Source organism: Hippoglossus stenolepis, chromosome 2 (genome assembly GCF_022539355.2).
Source record: "Hippoglossus stenolepis isolate QCI-W04-F060 chromosome 2, HSTE1.2, whole genome shotgun sequence".
Taxonomy (NCBI): Eukaryota; Metazoa; Chordata; class Actinopteri; order Pleuronectiformes; family Pleuronectidae; genus Hippoglossus; species Hippoglossus stenolepis.
In genome coordinates, this window is record NC_061484.1 from 972,074 (window position 1) to 983,507 (window position 11,434).

General features: G+C 39.1%; 1 protein-coding gene across 3 annotated transcripts; it reads left to right on the forward strand.

Annotated features, from left to right (window-relative positions):
* Nucleotides 1–2,265: 2,265 nt before the first annotated feature.
* On the forward strand, nt 2,266–9,933 carry dctd (dCMP deaminase). Of its 3 annotated transcripts, XM_047342868.1 has the most exons (7): nt 2,266–2,506; nt 5,359–5,458; nt 5,994–6,129; nt 7,705–7,821; nt 8,439–8,535; nt 9,153–9,239; nt 9,271–9,933. In XM_047342868.1, the coding sequence occupies exons 1-6, from the start codon at nt 2,466–2,468 to the stop codon at nt 9,235–9,237; spliced, it is 576 nt and encodes a 191-aa protein (XP_047198824.1). In that variant the 5' UTR covers nt 2,266–2,465; the 3' UTR covers nt 9,238–9,239; nt 9,271–9,933. The 3 variants fall into 3 exon arrangements, with proteins under 3 accessions (XP_047198824.1, XP_035028564.1, XP_035028581.1); XM_035172673.2 differs by having other exon boundaries at nt 2,270–2,506; nt 9,153–9,933; XM_035172690.2 differs by lacking the exon at nt 2,266–2,506 and adding an exon at nt 2,536–5,201 and having other exon boundaries at nt 9,153–9,933.
* Nucleotides 9,934–11,434: the final 1,501 nt, after the last annotated feature.

An 11,434-nucleotide genomic window follows, 5' to 3' on the forward strand; every position in this document is an offset into this window, starting at 1 on the left:
TGTTTTTATCTCTGCCTTTTAAGTTGACCTTGAGTGCTGTGAAAAGCGCTTACAAATATATCATTATCTATTATTATTTACCAGTTTTATCCAAATACTTTAGTTGAACTTTTAGATACAGTATCACATACAAGTGTCTTCCAGCACTTTTGATGTGATACCTACAATGTTGTTACTTAAAGTACTGGAATCTGCTGGGCCCTGGTTGCTTTCCTTTTTTTACTCTGTCCAATGGTTGTGTCCCTGACTATTTTAAAACTGCATATTTTCGAGCCTGGAGTAGATCCCTCCCTCCCTCAGAATGTTTGGCCAATTTCAAAGTTACCGTTTATTTCCAAATTAAGAAAATGTGTGTCCAATGGATTTCTTGCTGTGCTGGAAAATCTTCATATTTTTTAACAATTCCAATCTGGTTTCAGGAAATTTCACAGCACAGAGACAACGTTGCTTAAAGTACCCAGTGACCTTTTAATGGCTGCTGATCAAGACATGTGCTCAGTCCTTGTACTGCTGGACCTGAGTGTAGCCTTTGACACCATTGACCACAACATGTTATTGGACAGACTGAGGCACTGGGTAGGGGTTTCTAGTATGGTTTTAGATTGGTTTAAATCTTAACTGACAAACAGAAGGTACCTCGTCTCTGTAAATAATGATGTCTCTGCTTTTTCTGATGTAAAGTATGGTGTGCTCTAGGGGTCGGTTTTGGGTCAAATTTGGTTTTCCTTATACATTCTGCCCCTCGGTCACATCAATAACAAGCATGGTGTTTCATTTCATTTTCATGCTGATGAAACCCAATTGTACCTGCCTGTTAGACCCACAGACCCTGGTATGCTGAGTTCTTTAAACAACTGTCTGTCTGAGATTAAGAGCTGGATGTCCAGAAACTTTCTGTAGCTGAACTCAGACAAAACTGAGATCATTTAATTGGACCTGAGCACATGACAAATACTGCCATCTGCTGGTCTGTTATTGGATCACATCAAACCTGCTGCAAAGAACCTTGGCCTCTTGTTTGTCAATAATTTAACTTTTGAGCAGCACACAACAAAGCTGTTACAAAATTCTATACATTTTTACTTTTATAGATACAGAGACGATTTTACAGGCTTTTATTTCATCACACATTCATAGTGTGAGCTGTTTTTACGAAAATGTCAAATGCATTATTTGGTATATATAGTACACAGATGAGTGCTGGTGCTGTAGAATATCTACAGTACTGTATGTCGAATTTAAATACACATAATATGTCTGTGCATAGTACCTTTGCTTCTCACATGCTTGTACCCCAGGACAGCTGTGTGCCGTGATAACATCATTGCAGATGTGGCAGCCTGTGTACCCACTTAGATGGTTTGTAGAGGGTCCGCTATTGTGGAACATGTCTGTAGTTGCTATATGATATACTCTGTACAGAGACAGGAGCCTGCTCTGAAATACACAGGCAAAGAAAACACTCAAAAACAATTACACATCAAAAATATCCACATGTACACAAACCCGCACAGTATATTGATTTTACATGAAAACAGCGCCTAAAAAACGGACTTTATTCCATCATAATACCCGCTATGAAGTCAGCAAACTCTTGCATAAAATCCATATTGAATTTGGGTGGACGGTATACCACCGCACACAGCATGGGAGAGGAGACATTTAACTCAAAGAACTGCAGCTCAAAGCAGTAGTAGTAGTAGGTGACATTTACAGACATTAGGTGACTGTACACACTGAAAAATGTAAACAAACTGAATTGTGTTAGGTAGAAGGGATTATGGCAGTGGGTTACTTCAAAACTACACAGTAAAGGTTCTTTATACTATTTGGAAAAGTAGCTTCAGATGTACTCATGTAAAAATATATATAAGGCTCATAAAATAATTAATTAAAATAATAGGCAGAATTTTGTTCGATAGGAGTGACTTTGGCAGTTGATTTCTCAAAAACAGCACAATCAAAAAACTTCATAACATAAGTAGTTTAAGATGTATGAATATCAAAAATATAAGGCTCATAAACTACTTATGTAAGAAAGGGATCCGAGTAGATTACAGTTACAGCGGTGGGAAATCTAAGTGCAAATGTCTCTAATCTGATGAACTTTTCAGGTTAGTGGGTGTTTCATTAGTTTGACCGAGGAGACACGAACAGCTGCTGTCTGGACCCCTGGCCGTCAGGGGTACGTGTTCCCCAGTGGTAACATTAGGTGGCAGTGTCACAAAAACCCAGGGTCCGAGAAATGCGCTCCTGAAACTACAACGTCCGGTGTAGCAGTAACATCTTAGTGATGTTAATAAAGCTGTTTTAAAAAGTTTGGAGTTAAAAAAAAAAAAGACGGAGGAATTACTTCCTGCTTGATGTCTTCTTCCGGGTTTAGTCTGTTGCCACGGCTGAGTTTTACATCCAACCATCACAACCCTCGTGCAGAGGAAAGCAAATAACTTCCCCAGTTTGGAAGTATGGACGAAGTTCCGCAGCCGAAGTGTGCTCATGTGGACAGGTAACTACTTTTAACTTGACGTAACAGTTTGTGCAAGAATTCTTGTACATACATTCATACATATATACGTATATATATATACATATACATACACACACTACACATGTTAAGATTAACAGTAGTATGAGTAGTATGACAGTAGTATGAGTAGTAGTTTGTGACAGTGGTGGGCAATTTACTCGTGAAGGTAGAAATACCAGTGTATGTATATATTTGAAGTTAAGGTCCTACAAAAAAATCTTAAACTACATAATAATTACAGGCAAGACGGAATTTAAAGTATTATTAGTAAAAGCCTCAGTACTACTTGTGCAGAAAAATAATTCTGTGTCACGTTAGTTTAACGTATTTGTTCAATTAATCTATAACAATAAATCCCATTTGTATGCTAATCAAATGTTTTGTGTGTGAAATCTTCCCCAGAAGTGTTATATGTTTCAACAGATTCAATAATATTTTCTCTAGACTTTTTTTTTGATATGTTAGTGTTGACACTGGAACTCTGTGTTAATGTTCAAATAAAATCAGAAGTCAAAAAGCCCCTGGGAATGCTGACAAACCTGAACCAAGCCTAACTTAAGCCAACAGCTTTTTCTCTGCAGAGCTTAGGCACAAACCATAAAGAAGATATATGAGATTTCAGTAAATTCATCTACAGCATGTTTCCTTGCTGCTTGAAACAGTTGTATACTGTAGGGTATGATGTTCAACCTTCTATTGAAGGCTGCAACAACTTATTTCATAGAGTTATGGTTATTGATAAAAAATGGATTATAAAAAAGTTGGCTTTTAAATTCATAATTGATCAGTTGGATTTGTTATAATATAAAGTTCACTCTGTAATGTCTCCTGAGGTGAGGGTAGTCACCCAGGCAATACAGTGCCTTGTATAGCTTACGTGACAATGGCGTCTCCTCTCTGGAGTAAATGTTGGCAAACACCGCAAATGATACAGCGGAGAGAAGTCGTCAAAAGTGTGGGGACACTTTAAATTAAAGCCTTCTAGAAAGATCATTAGCTGCGAAATGCACAAAGCTAATTTCTCATGGAAACAGCAACATACCACTGTGGTATGAACATGAGACAACATGTTGGAGCCATTCTTCTTCTTCTTCTCTTAGTTTACTGGTGGATTGTAAACAGTTTAAAGTTCCATCCCGTAGTGATATTGTGTTGCTGTGTCATGTGAAATCAACTTTGCACATGTTTTGTGTGACAATGTTAATGTAAAGTGTTTCTACAGTTTTACTGGCTGTTATGACTTCCCTGGCTCAAGGAGGAGAGAGAGCAGTGGTAGAAAGGCTTATAGTTTTTTTTTTTTTAAGTGGGTGAGCACTGATAGTGAACACAAAGCTGTGAAACAATCACACAAAACATAATTTCTGATGGTGATGGTTTTGGCTATTCTCTCTTGGTTGTCGAGGACAGCATCCTAGATGAGGCGTGGGGTGGTTTAGCGGGACCTGGGGGTGTGCGTGGAGGTACTCCTGATGGAAGTTATGGGCAGGCAAGTGCCAGGTTCCACCAGGTTCCAAGTGTGTTTGTCTCAACATGAGTTCATCTGTACATAAATGACAATAATAAAACCATGATAGGGTCCTTTTTATTTTGGGTTGTTTAAATTATATAATGTTTGGTCCATACTGCAAAAGCAAATAACATTTTGCATGCAAACTTATCATGAAAACATTTTTTGTGCGCGTGCACATGTTGAAGAGGAGGACACTTAATCACAAAAATAGTCACCCATCTTTAGGTTTTACACACTGCTGTTTACATATAAACTGTTTCACATGTTCCCTTGTTTTACAGCTACAGATTTTAGATAGAATGTTCAATCCAATTGTAGCCTATTAATTCTGAAAAATGATCTTACTTTCTGGTTCTGAGAGGGAAGATGTGCCCAGGAGATGCAACGGCTGACACAGTGCCCAGGTCTGAGTCCAGATACTCACCTGAGGGTACACCTGAGAGTGCTGTTTCCAACGATGGTCCCTATGTCTTGGTCCAGTTAGGCAAACCTTTCCCCTTCCAGTGGTCTGCTTCTTTCTCTGATGTTTGGCAATATTTCCTTTGGCTTCAGATTTGAGATAAAACCCCTATATTTTTACTTTATCAACTTTGCAACTTTCTCCTGATATGACATTCACTGAACGTGTAACTGCATCTCATGTACCTTTTTATTTTTAATGTTATATACATCCACTGCTGACACTACTAAATACAACTTTGCTGGACCTCCTGCAGCAGCCCCTCAACTTCAAAACTACTAAAGTTTTATTGTGGTACCCCAGTGTCTTGATTATCATTCTTAATTTTCTTCTCCATCTCTGTGATTTCTGTGTGTGCACAAGGCCTTGCTATCTTATGACCTTTTATGGGTGTTTACCTATGCTAATTAGGAATAAATTGCAGATGTTTATTAATTTACTAAAATAACAAGAATTATCAATGTAAGAATACTGGTGCTAACAGTTTTGCAGTTTAAGAACACATCATGAATCTGAAGAAGAGTTTTCTTAGGAACTTTTTTCTTTCAAATAAATTTTAAAAAAACTTGGCGAATGAGGCCCATTGCTCTGTGGTTTTTGAATGGAATGTGCTAATGACTATCTTGTTGGAAATAATTCCCAAGGGTCTGGGCCTGCACATATCTGCGAATACAAGTTGAATACAAATGAAGTAACCTGGAAAGGTGTGTAAACTGAGGGAATTACTGCTCAGAAAAAAATTGCTGTGAATTCCGTAAAAGGAAAGCTTCTTAACTCAAAAATTGCTTAAAGGATCGATTTTTCTTGTCAAATCACAAAACCTTTTTATTTCATTCTCTCTTTTTGTGTGTTTCTTAACAGCTGTGTAACAAAGAAGAGAGATGATTACTTGGAATGGCCAGATTACTTTATGGCTGTCGCTTTTCTCTCTGCCCAAAGGAGCAAAGACCCAAGTTCGCAGGTATGTGTGTGTTTTTGAATGTGTAAAAATTGAGTAAAGATGTTGCGGAAAATATAGGAAAGAGTTAAATGTGTTATAGTTGTCCTTGCTTTCCATAGTAGAATCTGTTTCTCTGAGATGCTTGAAGGTTATGCTGTCAATTATCAAGTTTTTTCAGAACAGGGCATAGGGCTCTACCATATCAGAATCAGATTTATTGCAAAGTATATTTTCAACATTGGTGTTTGGTGCATGACAAACATTAAGTAGAAAAATAGACCAAAAGCCATACCCTAAGCAGAATATAAATGGACCCTATTAATGTCAAAGCCTTTATAATATGTTAAATATGACTGTAAGCAAATTAAAGGGATAGTTCACCGAAAAAAATGAAAATTCACTCATTATCTACTCACTACTATGCCGATGGAGGGGTGGGTGAAGTGTTTGAGTCCACAAAACACAGTTTCAGGGGTAAACAGTGTTGTGAATTTTCATTTTTCGGTGAAGTAGCCCTTTAAAAATCAAACTGAACAACCTTTCTACTTCTTTGCAGGTTGGGGCATGTATAGTGAACCAGGAGAATAAGATAGTTGGCATTGGTTACAATGGTATGCCAAATGGCTGTGATGATGATCTACTACCGTGGTCCCGGACTGCTGATGATCGGCTCAACACAAAATACCCTTATGGTGAGAGGACATCTTACATGCACTCTTTAGCATTCTGCTTTGGTTTTGGACAATATGTATTAATTTTGATTGTATTTGTTTCTGGATTCAAAGTGTCACATAAGCTGCTTTCAGACATGCACTGGACTCTGTGGATCCTCTGTATTTAGTCCGGAGGAGGAGCATGTGTGAACGCAAATGTCAGAGTGAGACACTCCGCAGTTTCTATGGACTTTATCTGCCTGACCTCCTGGTATAAAGTCTGTAGAAATCCAGGAGAAGTTGATGTGTGAACACAGCAGGGGATCCCCCTCTGGATTCACCACGAGCGAGTGTACACCGTGTCAGCTGTTGCATCTCCTCCAGCAGAGTGACCAGCTTCAAAGCCCCGACAGTCAGATGCAACTATGCCTCCTGCATTGCTCTGTCAGCTCCTGTTGTTTGGAACGTTTCTGCTCTTGTGATTCATTCATTCATTCATGGTGCGATCTACCATGATCACCTGTTTTGATTTTGTCTGGAAAGTTGAACATGTATAAGTTACGAGTTCTCTAGGCGATGTGTTTCAGACATGTCTGATGCCTGACACAGATTTACTCTAAACTGCCAGTGGTCAGCTGAGGCAAGGAGGCCTATCACACATTCAGGCTGTAGGGTTTTAACACTTGGCAGCCCGGTGGTTGTTATGGCTGAGGCTACTGTCTGGAACTGCTCTCAGGGCTTAATAATGCTGCCAGTTACAGCAGATTTTTGCAAAGGCCTTTGGGCAGCTGCCGAGGATGTGCTTTAAGGGATAGTGTTATGGAAGTTTTCTGGAATCTGGTGAAAGGAGAACTCAGGCAGCAGCTGATGTCTTATGCAGAAGGTTTTAATGTAGAATTGATGCATCAAAGAGACCAGAAGGTGAAACAATATAACAACGCTAACAGAGTAACATGAGCAATTGTCACCCCCACATCTGCAGATGTCTCCCACAGCATCCGCATATATCTTCCTCTACTTGCGTCACCCATTCTAACAGCACATCCATGAATGGCCAGAATTGCTGTCACTCTCTATGTAACATGTAGGTGTTCACATCCTATTGGACAGTCTAAATATTTTAACACAAAATTTGCATATTCAATGTTGTTACCTATTTCCTATAATTTTCTCCCTATAGAATGCCATTTTTCCACACCCTGGAGTGTTTTTTATGAAATTCACCTGTAATGTTATGCATTTTATCTTGTTGGGGTTCTTTATATGTGGGAATAAATAAAACTAAAACTGCTGAGTGAAATTTAGGTGTACAGTCTTTAAGCCGTTCTTAATTGATTTCTTACAAGTGAAAATGTCCATATTGCTGGAGATGATGAATATCAATAGTTAAATCCATGGGAATCTGACAATCGGCTTCAAAAACTAAAAGCAAATGTAAGATGGAGGGATGGCCAGACTAAATTTACCAAGTGATATTTAGACCAGAGGTAAACAGAATTTTGTTTGTGTTGCTACAAGCCTTGTTTGTAATACAACCAAATTCTTAGACTTCGAACAAGAAAACATGAAGTGTCTCGTATTGACTGGATACCATTACGATTCTCCTTCTTACAGTGTGCCATGCAGAGCTGAATGCCATAATGAACAAAAACAGTGCTGACGTGAAAGGCTGCACCATTTATGTGGCTTTGTTCCCCTGCAATGAGTGTGCCAAGCTCATCATCCAGGCTGGTGAGTGTTGACAAAACACACTCTTACACGCCAGTCACTCGTAAACATTTGTTGACTGACAAGTTTTGAAGGACGATGATATAAATTTACGTTATATATATGAAGTTGTTTAGAAATGTCTTCCTCTGGGTAATGATAAGTGATGTCATATCTTGGCAATGGTCAGTCCAATGAACATACAACTTGTGATAGGGCTGTGGTTAACTCCCATGAAGTTCAGTTTCAAAGTCATGAAATACACAAACAACTATCAGTACAATGTGATCACGAATATAGTGTTCAATCATTTATATGGATCAAAAAGTTCCCTTACAAATGCTGATTAAATAATGTGGTTATAGTGATCAAGTAGTCCACTTACGGGTGTCATTTGGGTCTTTCATACATGTTTGGACGGTACATTTTTTTTGTTTTTACAGTTTTACCAGCTCTGTCAGTAATTTACAGCTCCTCTCTGTGTCTTATCACTCACGCTGTGCACTGCCAACCGAATCGAGCCAAACTAAGTTCACAAATTCTGTTGTTTTTACCCAGAAAGCAGGTCACTGCTAAGAAGACACATTTTGATTTTTCACTCTTGCCTCCTGCGTATCTTAATAATGCCTCCCTCTATTCAGGTATTAAGGAAGTGGTCTATCTGTCTGACAAGTATCATGACACACCGGAGATGACTGCTTCCAGAAGGCTACTCAGTATGACAGGCATTCAATTTAGGTGAGTAGTAAGTTTTTTCTTGCACACGGGGAAACATCCTCCTGCAGAGCCACCCGTTTCAGACGTACGCACGCACAAATCCCCCAACCACTGTTTCAGAAGGGCACTTTATTATACTTTGTTGTATATATACATGTATGTGTTGTGGAGTTTTTGTCAGTGACACCCCTTGTATACATGCACAGATGGGTGTCAAATAAAAACCAATGTGAAGTATTTATATTTAGTATTGGTAAAAGCCTTCGGAACTGACATGTTTCTATGAGACTGGTAAGAAAATACCTTAATTCTAGACCTTGAGGATTACATTGATGAATGCATCAACTGACTGCACCGTAACTGTCATGAATAAGGGCCAAGACATGGAAAAATTCACCTCCACATCTCCGGCGATTCAATTTTTACCCGAACGTCATGTCTGAAAACGTCTTTAGCGTACAAAGGAGCAAAACACTGTTCTCCTCAGTTGGCATATAAAGACAGAAAGAGTCACAAAAGGACCAGTCCAGGTCAAAAGACAATGAAAAGTTGACTTTGAATGTCATACAATATATTTTTTCAATGTGTGTCTTAATACTCTCATATCTGTCTTGTTGTTTTCCTTAATGTTTTTGCAGGCAGTTCAAGCCCAAGAAGACCAAGATTGTCATTGACTTTAATTCCATCAACCACCCTGTAATGCCAGACAGCTCAGCCATGTGAAAATGAGAACCGCTCACCACAAGAAGCTGCAAAATGAGAACCGCTCACCACAAGAAGCTGCAAAATGAGAACCGCTCACCACAAGAAGCTGCAAAATGAGAACCGCTCACCACAAGAAGCTGCAAAATGAGACGTGGAGGAGGCAGAAGAAACTGTCAAGATTAAAATGAACCTTTTTAGCTTTTAGAATTTTCTTTTGGGTTGAGGAATATACAGGGACTTTGAATGAGTTGTCTGTTTGAGTTTAATCTCTTTTGTGTTGTCAACCAGATTTTTTTAATAGTTATCTGCTAAGGGGAAAACTTGAAATGTGTTTTTTTATCCTCCTTTAAACGGGGTTCTTATTAGTCACAAGTAGTCTTGATATTCAGTTCATTTGATGTTTCACTATGACAGAGGAAACTGAATAATAAATCTGACTTTTCTGTTAAAATTTGAGAGCTGCTCTGTTTTAATATATCTGGGTTAACTATTTAGATTTCCACTATACAGGTATTTTTTCCTAAAATAAGCACAGTTTGAACTTTGCAAACCAGTTTGCAAAAAGTTGCCGGTGTTTTATGAATATTGTCTTTAAACCATTTTTGGTGGTCTCATGGAGAGCTGCCTTGTCTTAAGCTGTTATCTGTATGCTATCCTCAATATAAAAAGGGAAAGCATTATGAATGAAAATAAATAAAATGAGTTAAAGTTGAATTCCAAGAAAAATCTTTTTTTATTGATCAGATTTTAACCAAAGTTAGCTTATTCAATTCAGTTTAATTTGTATTGCACCAAATCATAATGAACATGTCACTATAATAATAATAATAATAATAATAATAAGAGACTTAAAGAAAGAGAGAGAGAGACTATGGGATGGAAGAAAAACACAAAGTTAGTGACATGGTGTAAAATAGATAAATAAATGAATGTGGGGGCAGACAGAAAGAAGGGGAGAAGTGCTCAGTGCATGATGGGAGTTCTCTCAGCGTTCTGGACTTTTAGCAGCATAACTAAGGGATGGTTCAGGACTCACCTGATCCAAACCCAGAGTGGGAGCTGGTTCCACAGGAGAGGAGCCTGGTAGCTGAAGGCTCTACCTCCCATTCCACTCTTACAGATTCTTGGAACAACAAGACAGCCTGTGTTTAGGGAGCAAAGTGGTTCTATTGGGACAATACAGTGTTATGAGCTCTTTGATATGAAGGGACTTGATGGTTAAGGACTTTGTAAGTGAGGAGCAGGATCTTGAATTCTGTTCTAAATTTTACAGGGAGCCAATGCAGAGAAGCTAATACAGAAGTAATATGATCTCTCCTTCTAGTTCCTGTTAGCACTCGTGCTGCCTAATTTTTAACCAACTGGGGGCTTTTCACAGACTTACTGGGACATCCTGATAAGATCTGGGGGCCAAGCTAATACCATCCAAGGTGACTATCTGGTCAGACAATGTTTCTCTGAGATGTTTAGGGGCAATTACAATTACCTAATTTCTGTCTGAATTTAGACTTAAAAATGTCTGGGTCGTCCAGGCCTTAATGTTCTTGAGACATTCCTGAAGCTTAAATGAGTGATAGATTCATCAGGCTTCATAGATCAGTACAGCTGGGTGTCATCTGCGTAACAATAGAAGTCGTGACGGCACGAGCGATACACTGGTGTGAGGAAAGACAAGCTGCTTGGCTGGCTGGAGAGGATCGCCCCGTGGCCGTTGCCAGCCATACTGCCTGCATTCAGTGTAGGTCCCACCGAGCGCATTAGCTCACAACACTGTGATAAAGCCTTTGTAACAAGGAGGCATAAAAAAAGAACCTGATTCAGCAGTCTGGAGAGGAAAACCGTTGCTTCTATTGAAGGACACTTTCCGCACTCGGCACATAGCTCCCGAAACTGGGAGCAATACGTTGTGATGGGGTCTTAACAAATGTTACCAAGAGAATAGAATTCAAGATCCTGCTTCTGACAAAGCCCTTAACAATCAAGCCCCTTCATATATCAAAGAGATAGAACCACCTCGCTCCCAGAACACAGGCTCCCTTGTGGAACCCACTCTGGGTTCGGGAGGCAGACACCATCTCTACATTTAAGGTTCAACCTAAAATGTTCCTTTTTGATAAAGCCTATAGTTAGGGCTGGATCAGGTGAGTCCTGAACCATCCCTTAGTTATGCTGCTATAGGTCTAGACTGCTGGGGAACTCCCATCATGCACTGAGC

What these genes read in the sequence shown, in the direction of transcription:
- dctd (XM_047342868.1), top strand. Translation starts at nt 2,466, where the DNA reads ATGGACGAAGTTCCGCAGCCGAAGTGTGCTCATGTGGACAG. An exon ending in GCAAAGACCCAAGTTCGCAG is followed by an intron (nt 5,459 to 5,993) that starts GTATGTGTGTGT and finishes ACTTCTTTGCAG; the next exon opens with GTTGGGGCATGTATAGTGAA. An exon ending in CAAGCTCATCATCCAGGCTG is followed by an intron (nt 7,822 to 8,438) that starts GTGAGTGTTGAC and finishes CCCTCTATTCAG; the next exon opens with GTATTAAGGAAGTGGTCTAT.